At 36.6% G+C, this 24,587-nt stretch overlaps 1 protein-coding gene across 14 annotated transcripts in view; it reads right to left on the minus strand.

Annotated features, from left to right (window-relative positions):
- Positions 1 to 24,587, minus strand: part of LOC110597363 (serpin B6-like) — a 312,873-nt gene that overhangs the window by 40,727 nt on the left and 247,559 nt on the right. For 13 of the 14 annotated variants that reach the window (XM_078020459.1, XM_078020455.1, XM_078020452.1 and 10 more), the window contains one exon: positions 23,950 to 24,044. The exons of the other annotated variant lie outside the window; for it this stretch is intronic. In XM_078020459.1, coding sequence (XP_077876585.1) covers positions 23,950 to 24,026 — 77 coding nt within the window. In that variant the 5' untranslated portion in view covers positions 24,027 to 24,044. The remainder of the gene's footprint in view (positions 1 to 23,949; positions 24,045 to 24,587) is intronic. 14 annotated transcript variants of the gene reach the window in all.

Genomic DNA, 24,587 nt, shown 5'->3' on the forward strand with positions numbered 1-24,587 from the left:
GCTCTCTCCATCTTTATAGTGTTCTGTGAATGTTTGGATCCATAGTATAGATGAGTTGATGCCAGCTTTCCATTTTAAACAAACATACCTGTAAAGGTAAAATTTCTAAGCTGATTCTAAGCTGCAAAAGCTTGAGTTAAAGTGTAAACGATTGGGCATTGTAAAGCTTCTAAATGGCAAGGCCTGGGCTAAAAAGTAAAGACTAGGTATTGTTAAAATTCTTCTGCTACCCACGGAACGTGTAATCTCTGTAGCTGTTAGGACAATGCTGGAACTGCCCAGTAAATATCTCCATTGATTCCCTGGTTGTTTAATAGCTAAGGGCTCCACGTAGCTTGGCACGTAAGCATCTAGGCTCCAAAACCAATCAGTTTGAATGTGTACCCCGCTTAGAAATGACCAATCACCCCTGCCCAGATTGTTCCCGCCAATGAATGTGCTAATCATGTCTCAGAGTTGTTGTTCAATTTTCCCACGCCTCATGATGATTTGTTCTGATGTATGCAAAGCCCACCGCCCTCTCCAGAAAGTGTACTTAAGCTCTGCTTGACCTCTGCTCTGGGCCCTGGGCTGCTCTCCCTTCCTGAGTGAGCCTTGAGCCCCAGCATGCTGGTTCAATAAACTCCCTTTTGCCAATTTCATGGAGCCAGTCTCTTGTGTGGTCTCTCCCTCCGACGCTCCGCAGAACCCCCCTTTTACATACCTTATTTATTTATATATTTGTTTGTTTGTTTAGAGCAGTCCTAGGTCCATAGCAAAATTAAGAAGGTAGAGATTTCCTACATCCTTTCTGTCCATTCCCCATTGCCAACATCCCCCACCCCAGAGTGGTACATTTGCTAAAGTGGATGAACCTAAATTCACACATCATTTCAGCCACAATTCTGGAAAGCTTTTTGTCTTTTTAGTATTAACTTGGAGGTTTTCCAGCCCACAAAAGCTTCTTTTCTGGTTTTCTAGTGGGATTAGCATTCATGTATATTTTAAAACATTTTATGTTTCAAGGAATGTGGATGGCAAAGCTTCACATGCTTGCTTACCATCTTGCAACAGAATTTTTCCATCAGCTTCTTAATTCTGTAAATGTGAGCCTCTCCCCTTCCACACCAATCACAGCACAGAGGACTGCACTATATACACTTTAAAAGTGCTGCAAACACAATATGTGTCCTGTAAGTCAAGAATCCAGACTTACAGAAAGTAAAGCGTGAAATGTGCCTCTCCTTTCTCCCCAGACACCCATGTGTACATTAACATATGTATTTGTAGAAACATCTACAAACATCTATAATATTTTCACAAAAAATAAAAACAAAGTATTTGTAAAGGAAGTGTTGGCAGAAAAAAAATCAACCCTTGACACAAAAACAACTCCAGTAGCAAGTGAGATCCCTTCACACAACACTGAAAGAGTTTTACTTTCCCCTGGCAACAAATGAGTTCACATAGAATGATTTTCATCTACTTTGACCCTAAGAAAAATAAAATTAATAATAATAATAATAATTTAAAGAAAATATGTATATATAATCAATGAATAATCAAAAAGACATGCTCTATACATTTGTACTAAAGAAGAAAATGTAACATCAACAAAATTCCCACAATTAACCTCTTGGATTGAGACACTTAAAATAAAAATATGTATGTGCATAAACATACATATTCATATGTGTGGGTCTGTGTGGACTACAGTTTATTTTGAAGTCATTTTTGACATCAGCTTCCCATTTGTTGGTAAGTTACAGGACTCCAGGTGAATAGTTGGCCAGCATCTGCTTTTGTTGGGCAGTGAGTTCCCTGGGCCCCAAACAGTGACTGACACAGTAAATGACTGCCTGACTGAATCTTACTGATCTGAACCTTCTACAATGATCTTTTTAAAAATAGGTTTGTTGAATTTAATATAGCCTGTCTAAAATCTTGTTATTGTCAGCCTCTGAGATAGTGTTGGGTGATCTTCCTCAATTCCAGCTTTGTTTCCATAGTCCTATTCATTTGTTACTTGCTTCTCTTTTGGTTCACAATGATACTCAACTTTTAATTTGTTAGAACACAAAAGACTTCTTCTAGTAATACTAAATGCAACATAATTATAGATGCAAAATGTTTCTTAAAGATATTGTAAAATAATTGCTGTAATTTTCTATTTTTGGTGTTAAGGCATAAAACCATTCTTTAGTTTTGTAATACAGGACCAAGATTTGACCCAGAAAATAGACACTGTTGTACTAATTTATACATTGTCCATGTCAAATCGAGTCTCATTTTATCAATGGATATGGAAAAATAATCTAGATAAAAACAATCAATTTAAAAATAGAATAATAGCTGATGGATTGCCAAAAAAGAAATTCTGTATTAGGGTTCTTTAAAAAAAACTTACAAAAACTATTTTGGGGAAGATCTTAGTATTACTAAGACTATGTTCTTAAAACTAACAGCATATACAGTGACATAAAATAATAGAAATTTGCCCTGTGCAGTGGCATATACCTGTAATCCCAGTGGCTCCTGAGGCTGAGGCAAGAGGTTAACAAGTTCAAAGCCAGCCTCAGCAAATTCATGAGGCCCTAAGTAATTTAAGAAAATCCTGTCTCAAATAAAAAATGGGGGTGGGGGGCTTTGCCTGTGACTCAGTGATTGAGCACCACCTGGGTTCAATCCATGGTACCAAAATAATAATAATTATACATTTATTCTTCTAGCTCATATTTTTTTATACTGGGGATTGAAACCAGAGATGTTTTATCATTAATCTATCTCCTCAGTTCTTTTTTCAATTTTTGGTTTGAGGCAGGGTCTCACCAACTTGTTGAGGGTGGCCACAAACTTGAAATCTTCCTACCTTAGCCTCCCAAGTTGGTAGGATTAAAGGCATGTACCACCATGCCTGCCTAGCTCATAACATTTTTAAAAGCAAGGATTTTCATGTAATTCAAATTTTACACATAATAGTTATTTAAATACAATTTTATTTTAGAATAATTTTAGAATCCCAGAAAAGTTGGAGGAATAATTCAAGGAACTCCCATATTCTTCCAATGCAATTTTCCTTGCAACTTATATTGCCTTGAAACATTTGCCAAATCTAAGACATCAACATTGATTCATTGTTATTAAGTAATCTTCTGAGTTCATTTGGATGTCACTAGTTTTTCCATGAATGTCAGCATAAGTCTTTTAAAAGTCATCAGCAGAAAACAGGGATTTAATTTTTTAGTGAAAATACAAATGATAATCTTTTTTTAGTTCTAATCAGTTATACATTGCCACAGTCTGGCTGGGCATAATTCAGGAGCCACTTGTCAAAAGAAACTAACTTTATTTTTAGAACTACAATCGCCAAACAATCCCCGTGCCTGCCTTAGGTAGTCTAATACTACATATGGTCCTTACCCGTCTTCGGATGAGCTGACCTCAGGGTGTCAGCCTCCTGTCTTAGGTTGGTACCATTGTAATTGGATCTTACCCGTCATTGACTACTGATCCAGTATACAGCCACACCTGTGGAGAGGTCTTTGTACCAGTGTGTGTGGGGGGGTGAGGTTCTTTGCCTCACCTCTGTTGGCCCCAAATTTTAGCTGAATGATCATGACAAGCAGAAGGGAGGAAGATACACCAAGCCAATTGATGGCTCTTGTTGGAAAAATTGTACCACCAATGACATCATCAGCAAAAATACCCCAACACTACCCCAAGTCGCTGCACCAACAGACAGTTCACAATGCATACAAGTGAGTTCACAATGCATACAAGTGATTCATAGTCCAGGCAAGTTCTGCAAGCAGTTCAGTGATGGCTATTGCAGAAGCTGTAGATTAGTTTTATCTTTGTGTTCACTGGCACTAGGATGAAGATAGGAATTTTGGCAATAATGGCTAAAGAAAAAATTATGTAACATTCCAGAAGGCACTAAAAGAAAACAATTTTCTTAACAATTTACATTGTCTTCACCAGCACTGGGATGAAGATAGAAATTCTGGCAATAATGGCTAAAGAAAAAATTGTGTAACATTCCAGAAGGCACTAAAAGAAAACAATTTCTTAACAATTTACATTATCTTGAAGAGAATTATTAAATACAATGAAAAGGAAAGGTGAAAGTAAACAAACAGATCTGTTAAACTTCTTTTTTGTTTACATATTAAAACAATTCTTAACAGTTATTTACCCAATTTAAATTAAACCATTTAAATCACGTGAATAAATAAAAAAATATTTGGATCCATTTTTTCATGAGCGCTCATCATATATGATATATGGACATATGTACATTCAAACATATAACACAAAACACAAGTGTGCACACATAATATAATACATACAACACATAACATAATAGTAAAGGCCTTATAACTTTTTACAGGTGAAATCTCCATTGCAATATTTAAAAACTCTATAGTCAAATAAAATAGAACTGATCAGCAAAACATTAACCTAGGTCTGTATGAGATCAAAAAACAAAATAGAACTTCATGATATGGGAAAGGGCAATAATAAAACAGATATTGAAAAAAGCATCCTGGTTCTGTCGAAGATGTAAGGATAGCCAAATTGGAGTTTTGGATATCAGCTGTTATGGATTTGAGCCAAATCATCTTCTTTTTGGTCTGTAGAAATCGCTTTAGTAAATCTCTCTGGAATCCAAATCGGCTGCTGTTCTTCCTGTGGAAACATACAAACAGACCCCCGACTCCAGACAATTACTGGGTCAGGACCTTTCCATTGTCCTGTTAGAATATCTTTCCAAAGTACCTTGGGCTTATGTACATTTTTTGGACACATATGCCTTGCTGCAGCACTAAGTCCTGATGAATCCAAATTTTAAAAGTTTAGAGTAAAAAGGGTTATTTTAAGTTTATCTTTGGGGAATATATACCCCTTCCCAATTCCCTCTTTTTGCTTTAATAAGTACATTTTAATAGTTTGATGAGCTCTTTCAACTATGCCTTGTCCCTGTGGATTGTATGGGATTCCTGTTATATGAGTAATGCCAAATGATGAGCAAAATTGTTTAAAAGAGGTAGAAGTATAACCAGGGGCATTATTTGTTTTTAACTGTTTTGGAATGCCCAGAGTGGCAAAATTTTGTAAGCAATGAGCTATAACATCTTTAGTTTTTTCTCCGGCATGAAGGGAGCCCATCAAAAACCCAGAAGAAGTATCAACTGTAACATGCAAATATTTGAATTTTCAAAATTCTGGCAAGTGTGTGATGTCCATCTGCCAAATATGGTTAGGTATCAATCCTCTAGGATTGACTCCAAAATTAACTTGTGGTAAAAAGGTAACACAATTTTGACATTGTTTTATTATTTGTCTAGCTTGTTCTTTAGTTATTTTAAAATGCTTTTGTAAAGTATTAGCATTGACATGGAACCTTTTATGAAAATTTATAGCTTCTTCTAGTGTAGAGAAAATATGTATGTCATGTGTAGTTTTATCTGCTAAATCATTGCCCAAACTAAGGGCTCCAGGCAATCCTGTATGTGCCCTGATATGTCCTATAAAGAATGGATCTTTTCTGTCCCAGATTAGACTTTGTATAGTGGAAAACAAAGAGAAAACAGTAGAAAAAGGGGAAATCCTACCAGCATCTTCAAGGGATACTATAGCATTAACTATATACTGACTATAAGAAAATAAATACAGAATCTTTAAACATCACAAAAGCTTGTAATACTGCATTAAGCTCTACCTTTTGAGCTGATTGTTTGGGTACTAAAAATGTAAAAGTTTGATCAGGTGTAACTATTGCTGCTGTACCATTATTTGACCCATCAGTGAATATATTTGGAGCATTTATGATAGGTGTTTTTCTTGTCATTTTTGGAAAAATTACAGGATGCAATGACCAAAAAGACAATAAAGGATTAGATGGTAAGTGGTTATCAAATGAAACATTAGATTTACACATGATTATTGCCCAAGTATTTAACTCATTAGCTAATTCATCAATTTGATTCATAGTATATGGAATAATAATTTTATTGGGAGAAATTCCAAACACTGCCTTTGCTGTTTTTATTCCTTTGAGCATTAATTGTCCTACAGCCTCAGGATACCTAGTAAGAATAGTGTTAGGAGAATAAGATAAATGTATTCACAATAATGGACCTTCTTGCCAAAATATTCCTGTAGGAATATTTTTGTTGGTAGTATAATAAATAATAAAGGCAAACTTATATCAATTCTATCCAAATTCATATTTTCCATATATGTTTCAATGATTTTTAATGCCTTTCTTGCTTCAGGCATTAACATTCGGGGTGAATTTGGATCTGATGGACCTTTTAGGATATCAAATAAAGGTCCCAACTCTCCTGTTGGAATACCTAGATAAGGCCTTATCCAATTTATGTCTCCTAATAACTTTTGAAAGTCGTTAAGTGATTTGAGTTGATCTACTCGTATTTGAATTTTTGGTGGATGGACCATGGTTGAGGATAATAGAACTCCTAAATAATTAATTAAAAAATTTAATTGTACTTTATCTATTGCTATCTCTAGATTATAATTTTTTAATAAGTTTGTAAGTGTGGCATAACATTCTAGCAATGTGTTTTTAGCTTTGTGTGCTAATAATACATCATACATATAATGAAATATTTGTAGTTCAAGATTTTGATTTCTAAGTGGCTGGATTACTTTGTTAACATAAATTTGACACATAGTTGGGCTGTTAGCCATCCCTTGAGGGAGTACTTTCCATTCATATCTCTGATCAGGACCTTCATGATTTAGTGCAGGGATAGTAAATGCAAAATGTGGACTATCCTCAGGATGAATTGGAATTGAAAAAAAACAATCTTTAATATCTATAACTAAAACATACCAAGTTTTTGGCAAAGCAGACAATTGAGGAATCCCCGATTGAGCAGGTCCCATAATGACCATTTCATTATTAATGGCTCTTAAATCTTGCAATAATATCCATTTACCAGATTTCTTTTTGATGACAAAAATGGGAGTATTATGGGGAGATACAGAAGGTTGTATATGTCCTTCTGCTAATTGTTGTTTGACCAGATCATGGGCTACTTGTATCTTTTCTTTAGTCAAGGGCCACTGATGAACCCATACTGGTCTTTCTGATTTCCATGTAATTTTTATTGTCTCAGTGGCCCTTTGTGAAAATCCAACCCATGTCTGTCTGTTCCTTGATCTATTTGTATTAGTGCTGCTATACCTTGTTCTTGTTTTTCTAATCTTTTTTTTTCCTAAAACCTTGTCTAGCCATAATAGTGGGTGCATTTTGATTGATATTATTTGTTAATGTCAAACCTAATTGATCTAAGACATCTCGTCCCCATAAATTTACGGGAAGATGATCCAATACATATGGCTGTATAGTTCCTTCACATCCTTCAGGATCCTTCCAATCTAATACCATTGCACTTCTATCAGGATTAGTCGCCACTCCTAGGCCTCGAAGCATTTGAGTGGCTTGTTGTAATGGCCAATGTTTTGGCCATTCTTGACGAGAGATGATGCTAAGGTCTGCACCTGTATCCAGTAGCCCATTAAATTCATGTCCTTGAATATTTAGTTTTAGCATGGGGCGAGAATCTAAATTTAAAGAAAGCATAGCCCAATCTACACCTGTGGAGCCTAATCCCTTGGAACCTCTTTCTACAGCATGACTGGAAAATTTATCATGTAGGCTTCATATTATTAGTAACTGTGCTATTCTATCTCCTGGTGAAATTACTGATATACCCTTTGGAGAACTGGCTATAATTTTTATTTCACCTTCATAATCGGGATCAATTACCCCAGGACTTATCAAAAGTCCTTTTAGAGTAGAAGAGCTGCGTCCCAATAACAAGCCTACTGTTCCTTTGGGAAGAGGTCCTTTCAACCCTGTGGGAATGATTTGAACTCCCATCTCTGGAGTTAGTACTGATCTGGTGGAGGCGCAGATGTCCAACCCTGCGCTCCCTCTGGTTTGTCTGATGAGGTATCTGATGGACAATGTGTCCTGGGCCCTACCTTGATGGGGTTGCTGGGTTCCTCCAGTGCTCCATATATTTGTGGTTTGGGGCCCCGGAGCACTGGGGCCCCCTGTCCATTATTTGGCAATGGAGCCCGATGCCTTTGTCCACAATATTGTGGATAAACATCTTGTCCTTGTTCGTTTTTTGATAATGGAGTACCCTCCATGGTGGTTTGAGAATGGCATTCATTAGCCCAATGTAATGGAGTACCCGCTATGGTGGTTTGAGAACGGCATTCATTAGCCCAATGTCTCCCTCTACGGCATCGTGGGCAAATACCCGGTATTCTACTCCTTTGATACCTAGTTTTGTTAAACCCTCCTCCTATGGGGCAATTCCTTTTAAAATGTCCTGTTTGTTGACAATTGTAGCATGTTCTTGGCCTGGCATATAAAGCCTGTTTTACTGCAGCTGCCACAATTTGCCCTTGTTTATTAATGTCTCTGGCATCTAAAGCCTGTTTTATTGCAGCTGCCATGACTTGCTCTTGTTCATTAATGTCTCTACATAATTTAATATATGTGTTTAAATCTTCCTGTTTCCATGGTCTAATACTATCTCTGCACCAACAATTTGCTTGGTCATAAGCCAGTTGTTTTATTAATGGCATTGCTTGTTCTGTATTCCCAAAAATTTTGGTAGCTGTTTGAATAAGCCTATCTACAAATTCAGCATAAGTTTCATTAGCTCCTTGCATTACCTTAGATAATTGACCTTGTAAACCTCCATGTCCTTGTAAAGTCTTCCATGCCCTAATCGCTTCTGCAGCAATTTGTGCATATACGCCAGGATCATATGCAATTTGTTGCTGCTGATCCTCATAAGGTCCCTTTCCTAACAACATATCTAGATTTCTCTGAGAATAACCAGCTTCTGCATTTTGCCTAGCCGTCTCCTTGCAAAATTCCTCATTGGCAACCTTCCATAACAGGTATTGACCTCCATTTAGCACAGCTTTACACATTTTAGCCCAATCTGCTGGCATCATGTTCAAGTTGTTAATGGATTCGACCAAGTTTACAGTGAAGGGTGCTTGAGGACCATAGGTTGTTACAGCCTCTTTTAGCTCCTTCACTATTTTGAAAATTAAACCCTGGTAAATTCGCTGCCCTCCTACCTCAAATACAGTGCATACTTGAGATCCTGTCTCAGGATCCCAACTATCAACTGCGGGGGTTGGGAGCCTCCTAGCATATGGAGGTGGTGCTGTTGATTGGACACTTATGCCCTCTGGTGATAGAATGCTGTTAGTAGCAGTCTCCTGTAGAGGTGGTGCTGTTGGTTGGACACTTACGCTCTCTGATAGAAAGGTGTTATTAGCAGTCTCCTGTTGTAACTTTTCCCCTGATGGCTTTTTCTGCTCTAAACTTCCTTCCTCTGTCTCACTAGCTCAAAAGACCTTCTCTTTTACTTGAATCTTTTCCTCTTTCTGACTAACTTTAGAGACCTTCTCTTTTACTTGAATCAATATGTCTTCTCCTTCCTCTACCTTTGTCTGAACTGAAGGCTTTTGACTAAGCAAACCAGATACGAACGTCCACAATGGCAATGTGCCAACTGGCAGAGTCCCTGGGTTGTTCTTTTCTATTCTTTTTAAATCTTCACCATGATGGTTCCACTGTGATATATTTAACAGCTCCTCCTTAAAAAGCCATGGGCTATATTTTTGTATTGTATCAACGTATGCCCTGACTGTTCTTGATTTTACTGAGATGCCTCCTTCCTCTAACAATTTACTTAACAGTCTTTCAGTTTGTTTTTTACTAATTGCTGATCCCATATTTCTACTATAATACAACCCAACAAGATAACACCAAACAAAACCGAGACAGAATCCAATAAAAATGGAACAACAAAAATTCATTATAGCCTTTCTATCCTCCTGACATGTGCATCCGTCCTTTCTCTCTATCTGTTCCTCAGACGCAAATAGTTTTTCCTCAGATGTGAGCGGTTTTTCTTCTGTCTCACTCATCTCCAGGGACAGGCAACTTAAAACAAAAATGAAGCAAAACAAAAGAGGAAACTTAGAATGGCTACCCATCCTCTCGCCCTGCCCTCAGGGGTGAGCAGTTTACTTACCCTCAGTCGCTCCCCGTGCGAGCCACCAAATGCCGCAGTCTGGCTGGGCACAATTCAGGAGCCACTTGTCAAAAGAAACTAACTTTATTTCTAGAACTACAAACGCCAAACAAAACAGCTCCTCAGGAAAAAACCCTCAGAGCCCAACTGCCACCACCGGCTTCCACAAGCCTCTCACCCACACAAAACTCTCCACCTCCCACAATCCTGCTGCTCTTGAGGCCGATCGGCTGGGTTGCGTGGGTGGAGCCAAAGAAGTCCCCCAATGAGCAGCTCCGTGGAGGAGCCAATCAGCTAGATGTTGCTGGGGCCGCTGTGAGCCAATCATCAGCTGGCAGTTGGAAGTTTGCTGGGGCCCCTTTGGCTGTGGCTCTCAACAATACATCACATTAGAAAGCTCTTCAATTCATTATACATGAATTTTTTGCTTCTATGGTTGTACATGAAGTAGGGTCACACCATTTGTGCAATCATACATGTACACATGGTAATGATGTCCATCTCATTCCACCATCTTTCTTACCCCCTTGTTCCCTCCCCCCTCCCCATCCAAAATTTCTCCACTCATCCCATGCCCTCCCACATTGTGGATTCACCTCCACTTATCACAGAAAACATTCGGCCCCTGGTTTTGGGGGATTGGCTTATTTCACTTAGCATGATGTACTCCAACTCCATCCATTTACTTACAAATGCCACAATTTTATTCTCTTTTAATGCCGAGTAATAATCCATTGTGTATATGTACCACGGTTTATTTATCCATTCATATATTAAAAAGCATCTAGGTTGGTTCCATAGTTCAGCAATTGTGAATTGAGCTGCTATAAACATTGATGTGGCTGCATCACTATAGTATGTTGTTTTTAAGACTTTTGACCAAGGAGTGGAATAGCTGTGTCACATGGTGGTTCCATTCCCAGTTTTCCATGGAATCTCCATACTGCTTTCCATATTGGCTGTACCAATTGGTGTTAGAGTCTGTAAACAAGTCTGGATGGTGCCTGGCAAAATGCCAGAGAGAGTAGTTTGTGAAGTAATGCCAGGGAGCCATTAAGTGTGGAGATTCCTTATTGGTTGACTGATGTATTTAATTTATGTTAATTAGATAAGCTGTGTGGAATGTATAAATACCATTCCTGTCCTACAATAAAGAGCTTCCACTCCTGCTGTATCAATCTACACAAGTTGTTCGTCACCCCCCGGTTATTTTGCTGCAGCCAGACTGCGGCCAATTGGCAGTCCTCCAGCAATGTATGAGTGTGCCTTTCACACACATTCTCACCAACACTTCTTGCTGCTTGATTCTTGATAACTGTCATTCTGACTGGAGTGAGATGAAATCTTTAGGGTAGTTTGACTTGCATTTCTCTAATTAATAGAGATGTTGAATTTTATATATTTGTTGAGCAACTGTATATCTTCTTCTGATAAGTGTCTATTCAGTTCCTTAGCCCATTTATTGATTGGGGTGTTTGTGGAGTTATTTTTGTTGTTGTTGTTGTTTTGTTTTTTGTTTGTTTGTTTTTGGTGTTAAGGTTTTTTTTTAACTTCTTATATATCCTGAAGATTGACACTGTATCTGATGTGCATGTGGCAACAATTTGCTCCCAAAATGTAGCCTCTATCTAGTCTATCTTCAGGAAAAAAAGTAGACCCAAATCATTATCATGTTGGATTAGGCCCCAACTTCTTAAAAAGTCTCCTAAAACACAAGAAACAAAATCAAGAATCAATAAATGAGATGGATTCAAACTAAAAGGCTGCTTTTTTTCTATTAGGCATAAGGTCTCTAGTCTAATTCCAAGGTCCTTGATCCACTTTGAGTTGAGTTTTATGCATGGTGAGAGATAGAGTTTTAATTTCATTTTGCTACATATGGGTTTCTAGTTTTCCCAGGTCCATTTGTTGAAGAGACTATCTTTTCTCTAATGTATGCTTTTGGTGGCAATATGAGATAACTGTATTTATGTGGGTTTTTCTCTGTGTCTTGCATTTTGTACCATTGTTCTACATGTCTATTTTTATGCCACACCATGCCATTTTGTGGGGACAAGTGCATGGAATATTGCATACATGGCATATGTTTAAGGGTGTCTGAGTGGCACTCCCCCCAGCCATGCTAGGCATGTGAGTGGCAAACTTCTTACTCCCTAGGCACAGCACTGGGTGTGAGGCTGTGTGTTGCAATCCCTGTGCTTGCTCCACAGCCCCTCCTCAATTGGACACTCCAGGGACAGTTAGCCAGAACTTGCATTGTTGGCTGCCTGTAATCTGCTTAGCAGTATATATACATGGTAACTGCACAATAAAACCAGACCTGTTTTCTGCTTGGTCTCTGGAGATCTTGATTAGTGACTCTGCAACCACGCTCTACCCTGTTTCATAGACCTCCTCACTAGGCAAGAGAGAGCCCATGCACCATTTTGGTTACTATAGCTTTCTAGTACACTTTAAGTTCTGGTAAGGTGATGCCTCCTGTTTCACTTTTTTTGCTAAGGATTGCTTTGGCTATTCTGGGTCTCTTATTTTCCAACTGAATTTCATGATTGCTTTTTGTATTTCTATAAGGAATGATGTTGGTATTTTATTGGAATCACATTGAATCTGTGTAGTACTTTGGATAGTATAGCCATTTGACTGTATTAATTCTGCCAATCCAAGAACATGGGAGATCGTTCCATTTTCTAAAATCTTCTTCTATTTCTTTCTTTAGTGTTTTGTAGTTTGTTTATAGAGAACTTCCACTTCTTTTGTTAGGTTGATTCCCAAGTTCTTTATTATTATTTCCTTTGAGGCTATTGTGAATGGGTAGTTTTTCTAATATTTCTTTCAGAAGATTTATCACTGATGTATAGAAATGCACTTGATTTATGGATATTGATTTTGTATCCTGCTACTTTGCTGAATTCATTTATTAATTCTATGGGTTTTCTGGTTGAATTTTTTGGATCCTCTAAGTATAGAATCATGTCATTGGCACATAATAATAGTTTGAGTGTTTCTTTTTCTACTTGAATACATTTATTTTCTTTGTTAAATTGTTTTAGCTAGAGTTTCAAGGACTAGTTTGAATAGAAGTGCTGAAAACAAGTAGTGTCTTGTTCTTGTTCAAGTGTCTTGTTCATTATTTTTAGAGACAATGGTCTAAATGTTTCTCCATTTAGAATGATATTTGCTTTGGGTTTAGCATAGATAGCTTTTATAATGTTGAGGTATGTTCCCACTAACCCTAGTTTTTCTAGTGTTTTGAACATGAAGTTGCACTGTATTTTGTCAAATGCTTTCTCTGCATCAATTGATATAATCATATGATTCTTATCTTTAAGTCTATTGATGTGATGAATTATGTTTATTGATCTCCATGTGTTGAACAAATCTTGCATCCCTGGAATAAACCCCACTTGATCATGGTGGAGTGTCTTTTTAATTTTTTTTGTATTTGATTTGCCAAAATTTTATTGAGAATTTTTGCATCAATGTTCATCAGGGATATTGGTCTGAAATTTTCTTTCTTTGAGGTGTCTGTTTGGTTTTGGTATCAGAATGATACTAGCTTCATAGAATAAATTTGGAAGGTTTCCCTCCTTTTCTATTTCATGAAATATCTTCAGGAGTATTGGTATTAATTCTTCTCTGAAGGTCTTATAAAACTCAAGTGAGAATCCATCTAGTCCTGGGCTTTGTTCATTGGTAGGCTTTTAATTACATCTTCTATCTTCTTGCTTCAAATTGATCTGTTTAATTACATATGTCCTCCTGGTTCAGTTGGGTAAATCATATACCTCTATTAATTTTTTAGTGTCTTCAGGATCTTCTATTTTACTGGAGTCTAAATTTTCAAAGTAGTTTCTTATTGTCTTCTGTATTTCAATAGTGTCTGTCGTAATATTTACTTTTTCATTATGAATTTTATTAATTTGAGTTTCCTCTCTCCTTCTTTTCTTTAGGCTGGCTAAGTTTTGTCATTTTATTTATGTTTCAAAGAACCAGCTTTTTGTTTTGTCAATTTTTACAATTGTTTGTCTTGTTTCAATTTTATTGATTTCAGACCTGATTTTAATTATTTCCTGTCTTCTACTACTATTGGTATTTGTTTGTTCTTTTTCCTGGGGCTTTGAGATGTAGCATCAGGTTGCTTATTTGTTGACTTTTTATTCTTTCAATGAATGAGCTTAATGCAATGAACATTCCTCAGAGCACTGCCCAGAGATTTTGATATGTTGTATCAGGGTTCTCATTGACCTCTGAGAATTTTTTTATCTCCTCCCTGATGTCTTCTGTTATCCACATGTCACTCAATACTGTATTGTTTAGTCTCCAGGTGTTGGAATAGCTTCTATTTTTTCTTTTACCATTGAATTCTGATTTTATTTCATTATGGTCAGATAGAATTCAGGTTAGTATCTCTATTATTTTGCATTTGCTTAGACTTACTTTGTGGCATAATGTATTATCCGTTGTGAAGAAGTATCCATGTGCTGCTCAGAAAAAAAGGTGTATTCACTCATTGAGGGATGAAATATTCTACATATATCTGTTAAGACTAAATTATTGATTCTTTTATTGATTTCTATAATTTTTTGTTTATACTTTGGAAGATCTATCCAGTGGTGAGTGAAGTGTGTTAATGTCACCCAGTTTTATTATGTTGTGGCCTATTTGATTCTTGAAACTGAGAAGGATTTGTTTAATATACATAGATGCCCCAATGTTTGGGGCATAGATATTTACAATTGTTATATCTTATTGATGTATGATTCACTTAAATAGCATGAAAATGATCTTCTTTATTCCTTATGACTAACTGTGGTTTGAAATTCACTTCATCTGCCATGAGGATGGAAACTCCTACTTGTTTATGTGGTCCATGTGAAGGGTATGTTTTTCCCTCATCCTTTCACCTTCAGTCTGAGGATGTCTTTTCCTATGAGATGAGCATAATCTTCCAGTCTATGTCTTTTAATTGATGAGTTTAGGTGATGAAAATTCAGGGTTATTTTTGAGATATGTGTTGTATTCCTGATCATTTGGATTTATTTTTAGTTTTTCACTTGACTTGGTTTCTCCTTTCATTGGCCTTTTATTTAGTAGAGTTATTCTTTTTGCAGATTTTCATTCCTGTTTTCTATTTTCTCTTCATGGAATATTTTGCCAAGAATGATCTGTAGTGAAGGCTTTCTCATGGTAAATTTTAACTTTTCTTTATCAAGGAAGGTTTCTATTTCATCATCAAACATAAAACCTAATTTTTCTGGCCATAAAATCCTTGTTTAGCATCCATTTTCTTTCAGAGCTTGGTATATGTTGTTCCAGGATTTCCTGGCTTTGAGTGTCTAGGTTAAAATATTTGCTGAGATTTGAATTGGTCTCCCCCCATATGTAATCTGTTCCTCTCTCTTACAGCCATTAAAATTTTATCCTCATTCTGCATTCTAGGCATTTTCATTATAATGTTCCATGGTATAGACCTGTTGTAATTTTGTACATTTGGTATCCTGTGAGCATCTTGCATTTGATTTTCCAAAACATCTTTCATGTTTGGGAAATTTTCTGATATTATTTTGATGACGAGATTGTGGATTCCTTTGGTTTGAATCTCTATCCTGATAAGTGCCTTCCTCTATCCTGTTAAGTCTTATATTTGGTCTTTGGATGTTCTGTTTATGGTTTTTTAACATCTTCACTGGGTGATCAACTTTATTTTCAAGGTTATACTTTTTCTCTTTCTTGTCTGAGATTCTGTCTTCCTAGTAATCTAGTCTGTTGGTGATTCTTTCTATTGAGTTTTTTATTTGGTTTATTGTTTCTTTCATTTCAAGAATTTCTGTTTTTTTTCTTTTTTAGAATCTCTATCTCTTTCTTGAAGTAATCTTTTGCTACTTGTATTTGCTCACTTATCTTTTTATTGGTGTGATTAATGTATGCCTGTATTTGCTCTCTTATCTCTCTGTTACAGTAATCAATTTTTGCCTGCATTTTCTCTCTTAGGTCATTGTTTAATTTGCAGGTCATTTAATTATGTACATTCTCAACCCATTCTCTATCATTTCATCTACTGTGCTATCAATGGATTCTACTATTATAGTACATTAGTTTGTTTGGGGAAATTTCTCCCTTGTTTTTTTCACATTTCTATGTGTCTTCCCCTCTTCCCTTGCAGCTATGAGGTATCACAGATTCCACCCTATAATCTTGTAGTGTCCCTGCAGGTTACCAATACCTCATATTTAAAGTGGATACCAATGTTTACAGCACCCAGTGCAACTAATATGCAGCCATAAATTAATTAGCTTCTTTTGAGACATTTACAGGTTTGTTGCTATAAATAAATATGATGAGTTTGATTATCTTCTACCATATAGCCAGTAGGTTTGCATAAGGATTTACAGTTTCTAATTGTGGACAGAGAGAGATTGGGAGAGAGGTTGTGATTTTTATGATGTAGGATGTGAGAATAGAGAGGTATTAGATTATAGAATGATTAAAAGGGCTAATTTTTAAGGTATTAGATTATAGACCAATTAAAAATGTTATATTCCAAAAGAAGTTGGATGTTAGCAGGAGAAAAAAGAGAGATTCAACCCCATGCAAGGCTCCCTGTTGCTTCCACAACAGAATGGTGTCTGTTAGCACACCTAGTAGGGATAACTCTGGTGCAACCATACCCACGAGGACTTTGGTGATGGTCTTCCAGGTCCTGATTTTTCTCCCTAGATGGAAGCAGCCATGTCCCTAGTTAGTGGCAGCACTAGCACCAAGCCTATAGGTACCTTGATTTCCAGGCCCCAGTTGATGTCCCCTGATGAAATCTGCCTCAACTCAGGCACTAGGAAACACCTAGGATCCCATACTCAGAAATATCAGCAGACAGGAATATCTAACTAGAATTTAATAAGATCACTTTGTTTTATTAAATGTATTTTTCCACCTGCTGTGTATTTAGGGCAAACAATTGTGATGCCACATAGACTAATGTGACGAAACTATATTTCCTTTAAAACCATATTTAATTTTTAAAAGGGAGAATCAGGGGCTTGGGCTGTAGCTCAGTGGTGGAGTGCCCACGTAGCACATGTGAGGCCCTGGGTCTGGTCCTCAGCACCATATAAAAATAAATAAAGATATTTTTAAAAAGAAATGTTTAAAAAAAGGAGAATTAATGGAAATGTATTTAGTAAAAATAGTGAATATGTAGCAATAATTGTGACAGTAGTATGAGAACAATTAAAATTTAAGAAATACTGGTGTAGTTGAGAATCCTTGAACTCAGACACAGGTGTCACCACTGCTATGGTATGTGACTTTAGTAACTCCCTGAATTTCTCTGTGGTGCTATGATCAGATTTGAAATAACATTAGTCTCTGTTTTGTCAGTAACAGGTAATGCTATGTAAAGCAAATTATGAAAAATACAAAAATTCATGATACTGTAAATAGAGGTACTAATGATCATATATGCCATATCTTAAATTTTACTGATAAGGAATTCATTTTAGGAAATCTTTTGAAAAACTAACAACTGGCACCAAGTACATTCTCAGTAAATTTCAGCAAGAGTTCTTATGGCTACTTTTCTACTTTTCTGTGCTCTTTTATAAAATTCATACAATAAAGTGTTTAATGACTTTCCATTGCAGAGAGATATAAGAAAACAAGGTGCACACTGGACACATGCCCAAGCCACATTTTATATCAGACCAACTCTCAAGATAATCAATTACTCAGAATTGTCTTGGTTTGAATGGAATAATAATTTTGTTAATTAGGTTGGAACTGAATTAACCTACTAAATGTCACACCAGCTCCCATTTCTTAATATCTTACAATAAGAATTACATTCAACATGAATTCCAGAGGGTGCAGATAAACCCCACTCAAGCCCTAGAGAACCACTAGGAATATTCATTTTTCTGTTAACATAGGAGACAGTAAAACATGAAGGGTAGTGTTTCCCTTGGGACTGAGCAATTATTTTCCCCATTTCTCTGTGGAATCTTTACCATTTATTCTACCTTAAGGCAATGTATTAGCTAGGAAGCGCTTATATCATTGACAAGGCACCACTTGCTATCCAGAGAAAAAGTCAGTATGGGACTACCTTAAGCAGCCTAATATGTATGAAACATGTATCCACTAAGGAGGGAGACAGAAGAAATATTTTAAGAAATTATCACTAAAAATGTCCAAGTTTGATAAAAAGTATAATCCTATTGATCCACAAATCTCAACAACCTCCAAACAAAAAAAGACATGAAGAAATATACTCCAAAGCACATCATAATCCAATTGTTCAAATCCAAAAGGTAAAAAGTGACTCAGTAATGCAAGATTGGTTTAATGTTAGAAAATTAAGCAATATAATTTATACTCTTACCAATTTGGAAGAAAATATGATTATTTTAAAGACATAGAAACAGCACTTGACAAAATTGTACATCCATTCCTGTTTAAAAACCTCATCATTGGTTTAGGGTTGTAGCTCCGGGGAAGAGTGCTTGCCTTGTATGAGTTGGTCACTGGGTTCAGTCCTCAGCACCACATTATAAATAAAGAAAGAAAAAACTTAAAAGTTAAGTTTATTTGGAACCCACATTAAATTAGGAATAGAAGGAAACTTCATCAACCTGATAAAGAACATCTATGAAAACACATTAGCTAATATCATAAGTAATGATGAGAGACTATACGATGTGCTTTAGGTTCTACCCAGTGCAACAGAGCAGAAAATGGACAAAGTCATTCAAATTGGAAATTAAGAAGAAAATGTGTCTATATTAGCTGGAGATAAAATTGTCTATGTAGGAAACCCAATGTAATCTATTTTGAAAAGCTACTATTAAGTTACTTTAGCAAGTCAACAAGGTTGAAATAAAAAAAACATTCCCAGCACACATAATGAGAAAATCAGATTAAAAAAAACATCATTTATAACAACACCAAAGGCAGGATATCCTTGGAAAGAAACCTGAGAAATGATGTGGAATAGCTATACATAACTACAAAATGACTTTGTGAAAAATTAAAGAACAAGATACAAAATGGAGAAAAATGTCTGGTTCATGGGTTTGAAGATTAAATATTGTTAAGACAGCTGCTCTGTCCACTTTCATGTTTAGATTCAACACAACAGCAACAACAACCCCATTAGGCATTTTTACATATGGACAAGCTGAATCATAAATTCTCAGGGAAATTGAAAGAACCAAAAACAACCTAAACAACTTTAACAATAATATCTTCAGAGGGATCAAAATGTGGCAGCACCATCTGTAATTCCATCAGCATAATGCTAGAACAAAAAGAAATTCAGTGAAATTATAAAAGAAGGAGACTGAGACCCCAATGTGTGCCTCACTTTGGAGCATCCACACTCATCCCTCTGGGTGCATATCCTGCTCTATTGTTTGCTTTCTTTGAATGAATCTCCTTGCTTTCCTAAGAAATTCTCAATTGGTTCATTTTCTGATGCATCCTAAAATTTCCTTCTGTGGTGTAAGTCCAGAGCCTGCCTGAGATGAGTTGAAGTCTCCTCCCTTCTGGGGACATCCTCAGGGCTCATGCTGTGACAGTTGCATGATTTCTGTAATTCAGTGGAGTGATGCAAGGAGGGGAGAGGAAAAGGGCTTGAAAAGATGAATGTTTTGAGTGTAGTAAATATGTTCATTATCTTGATGGTGGTGATGGTTTTACTGGAGTATATAATGTCAAAATTCATTGAATTGTATATTTAAGTGTAATACCTTAATAAAAATGTAACAATATGTTTTAAAAATTTGAGGAGGAGATGAAATAAATAAAACTTTCAGTTATAAGTTTTGCCATTCTCTAGATTTTTTTTTTTTTTGCCAAATCCACTTTGGAAAGTGTCTCCTGAAGTGAATGTGGTCTGAAGGGGAAGATGGTCAGGTTTGGTAAATTTTTAGAGGAGGTGGTGGAAGTCATTGTCACAATTCATTTGAGTTTGATTTCCCATTCCAGAATCCAGATGATGACATCAGGCCATATTTTGGTGGAAGGGACCATTTTCAATACATTTGTTTTGATAGACCCAACCTGATTTTCTCTTAAAATTGGGAGCCATCTTGCCACAAAGCCATGAAAAGATAATTTCGGCTTTACTATAAATTACTGCAAATTCTGAACCTGCTTGGAATGCCTGCCCATGCCTTGAACTCACCCATGCCTGGCTCTCTGACCAGATAGCAGCCCTCTCTGAAACTTTAGTGATGCCTCACAAATCTTGGCCTTCCCTTGCCAGATAACAACCCTCTCTGAGGCTCTAATGACCTTCATAAAATCTGATGTTGGGGTCAGCAAAAATGTAAACTACCATTTGTGTTATGCTCCTCAAAGTTTTGTTATCTGTAACCCCCCTTTGTGTAACTTTCTGGGCTATAAAGCTGGGCTGCAGGAAAGCTACTGCTGTTGTCTTGTTCCCGCAGTTTTTGTGGGAAGAGGCAGCCCAGCTGGTCAAAATAATAAGATTGCTTTAATTTGATTTTAATTGGAGTCAGTGGTCTTTTCTTGCATCCTGGTCTAACATTTTGGAGGCCCCAGCAAGATGACTCTGCCAGACCAGATCACAAGACCAGACTGCTGGAAATTCTAAAGCTGGCCTTCATTCCAGGGCTCCAGGCTGGAGAGCCACTCTAGGGGGTGTGCACCTTGAGATGTCCCAAGGCCTCAGAGTGAGACTCAGTCCCTAGAGCACTGCAGTGAACTGCCACACTAAAACTATTAGCAAGCACCTGGTGGAGGAGGTCTCAGTAGGTAAATGACACCTTTATAACATCTGGTATTCAGTTAAGGGAGATCTTTTCTGAAGACAGAGAGGTGGCCTGGTGAGGCTCACATATACTCCTGTCTGGGACAGTAATGAGAAATCGTTCTGACCTCTGTTCTGTTCTGTAGGGAATTCCTCTGGAAGGGTAGAGAGGTGCCAACAGACATGTACACACGTGTTTCAGGAGCCTGCCAGCTGTGTGGTCCCTTGATTCACATTCCTGAAATCTGAATAGAAGGCCTTTCAGTTGCACTTTGCACTGGGCCTCATAGATGACACAGCCATTCCTGGAGGTAGGTGAAGGGTTTGCAACTATAGGAGACCACCCTCAGCAAACTAGAAAAAAAAAGAGGACTACCTCAACCTAATAAAAGGCATCTACAGAAAAACAAAGCAAAAGAAAACAAAAAAACCCCACAGCTACCATACTTGATGGGGAAAGGCTGAATAGTTTCACTCTATAATCAAGACCAAAGCAAGGATTTCTGTCCTCGTAACTTCTATTGAGTACTGAGCTAGAAGTTTTAACCAATGCAATGAAGCAAGAAAAATAAATTAAAGGCATCCAATTGTGCAGGAAAAGCTAAAGTTTCATTTATTCTTGGACAACATGACCATCTATGTAGAAATTCTAAGAAATATGAAAAAGCTACTGAAACTAATATTTAACAAAATTTTAGTAAAGTAACAAAATTTTAGTATGCAAAAACATCAATTATATATCTATACATGGACACTGAGTAACCAGAAATTGAAAATAATTTTCAAAAAATAACTTTCTATAGAATTAGCATGAAATAATTAGAAATAAAATTGTTGAAATATATGTAAAACCTGCATACTAAAAACTACAATCATAGCTCAGAGAATGGATATATACTAAAATAAAAGGTGAGAATGTGCTTATTTATCAGAAGATTCAATATTGTTAATTTTTCAGTTCTCCTTATGTTAATCTCTTGATGAATGCAATTACAATCAAAACCTCAGCAGCCTTCTTTATAGAAATCTAGAAGCTCATTCTAAAATTGGCATGAAAATGCAAAAGACCTACGATAATACTACATAAGCAAACTTAGAAAATAAGTTAAACTTGAAAGATTGAAACTATTTTATTTGAAGGCATATTAAAGCTCCAGTGATCAAGAAGCTGAGGTATTGAAATTAAGGAGATATACAGATACCTACAAATGTGTCTATATTGTATAGACATGTGGAACAGAATAGAGTGTAGATATATACCCCACACATGTACAATGAATCACTCTAAAACACATGTGCCAAACCAAGTTCTTAGGGAAAGTGCAATCTTTTCAACAAGTAGCCATGGGACAACCAGACATAAATATTCAAAAATGTGAATCTCAATGTTTATTCCTTTTATGTAATTTTAATACCAAAAATTTACTACCAAAAAAAGCACAGATCCAAATGTTAGAGCTAAAAAAAAATGCATGGTTTTCAAAATGAAATACAAGAAAAAAAATCTGAAGAACATTGAATTTGTCAAAGATATTTTTAACATGGCATAAAAAACAAAAGGATCAAATTATAAATAAAAGCACAATACATTGGTTTTCATTAAAAGAAATGAAAACAAAACAAACACTTTTTGCTTTTTGAAAGCAAGCCATAGGCCAGGGCAAAATACTTGCAAAACATATATTTGACAAAGGACACTTTTCCTAGTATATAAAACATATTTCATGTGGAAAGACAAATACCCCAAATTCATGAAGTCGGGGAAAAGATGTGAACAGGCTCTACAACAAGGAAATGACAAACACACTAAAAATGTTCAATACCATTACTTATTAAAACCAATGATTAAAAAGAAAAAGATTGATCACACAGATGGTGAAAACGTAAACTAGTACACTACTTTGGAAAGCAATTTCCTAAAATGATAAAAACATAGCCAGGCATGGTGCTGCATACCTATAATCCCAGTGGCTTGGGAGGTTGAATCAAGAGGATTGCAAGTTCAAAGCCAGCTTCAGCAAAAAGCAAGGAACTAAGCAACTCAGTGAGACCCTGTCTCTAAATAAAATACAAATTAGGGCTGGGGATGTCGTTCAGTGGTCAAGTGCCCCTGAGTTCAATCCCCAGTACCAAATAAATAAATAAAAATAAAAATAATAAAATGTTAAAAATACACCTGCTATAGGAACCAGCCATTAACTTTTAGCTATTTACTAGAAAGAAAAACATATACCTACACAAAGATTTGTAGACAATAGTTCATAAGTTTTACTTATAATAGCAAGAAAATGAACAGAATTTATCAATAGGTGAATGAATGTCAATCAGCAGACAAAGGAGTAAACAAACTGGTATATCCATGAAGCAGAATAGTCCATTATTGACACACTCAATAACAAGGATGAATCTCAAACTAAAGTATCTTAGTCCATTTTCTGTCACTATATCATGGTGACACACATTTGGGTAATTAGTAAACAATACAAGTCTACTTGGCTCACAGTCCTGTGAGTGGGAGGCCCGAGAGCATGACACTGGCTTCTGGTGAGGGCCTTCCTGCTACATCATAATATGACTAAGGACAAGTGAGCACAGCAGACAGGAAGGATCCTGAATTTACTCTTTTATCAGGAGCCTGCTCCTACACCAATAGCATGTATCTGTATCAATAGTTCTCATCCAAGGTAATTTTGCCTAGGGAACTCTTGGAAGTTCCTGGACACATTCTTGGTTGTCATTATTGGGGGCAGATGTGCCACTGACATCTAGTGGTTGGAGGTCACAATTTTGCTACAAATCAACAACACATTAGACTCTGCCTATAACAAAAAGTGATCTGACTCAAAATGCCAATAGTGCTATGACTTAAAACCCAGTTTTCTAGAGAAGCAGAACTGTTGAAGCCTCTTCTTCTCCCTAGAATTCTTGCTTCTAGCATGTGTACCTCCTGACACCCTGCTGACCCTCTAAGTCCCCTATAAAAAGCCTGCTCCATTTACATCTTGACTTTATTGAGAGTTATCCTTATTCACATTCTTGACCCTTAGTTGCTTTATCTGGCACTTCCTTTAACACTTATAACATACTTCTTTGAGATACCTTTGGTGTTCCTGTCTGAAAATTGCAGAGACTGGCCATAAGCTCCTTGAGGACAGAACCAGGTACATCTTATTCATCTTGGTATTTTTCAGAACCTGGTAATTTGATGAAAATATGAAGCATATTATGAAAAGTTCTCCCAGGAGATAGTTTTGAGCATAGCTGTTATTACTGAATTTTCTCTCTGACATAAAGTATTTCAATTACAATGTGTCAGTGTTTAAAAAAAATTTTTATAAAACATTAAGGACCACAATACAGGGAACAGCAATGTGCCCTAGAGATTGCTTGAGCTTGCACTTTATGCCTACATCTGTTGGTAATAGCATTGCCCAGCTGGGAATTGTAGGCCCCTGGCGTCAAGTACATTATGATGATTGTGAAATAGTCTCTATGTATCTGAAAGGGTCACCCTCTCATAGATTAATAAAAGCTAACATCTAGGACAGTTGGCAGCCTGCATTTACATAATTATGGCCTCTATAGGTTCTTACACTTCCTAGAATTATACTCATCACACTGTCTGGGAGTTTTCTTCTTTCAGAAACTTCAAACTCTTTCATGAAAATCTTAGCAGAGACTAAAGGGGGGGAGTGACAGGTCAAGTCCCTGGCCATAAACCTCCCAACCATGCCTTA

The sequence above is a fragment of the Ictidomys tridecemlineatus genome, chromosome 8 (assembly GCF_052094955.1).
Source record: "Ictidomys tridecemlineatus isolate mIctTri1 chromosome 8, mIctTri1.hap1, whole genome shotgun sequence".
Lineage (NCBI taxonomy): Eukaryota > Metazoa > Chordata > Mammalia > Rodentia > Sciuridae > Ictidomys > Ictidomys tridecemlineatus.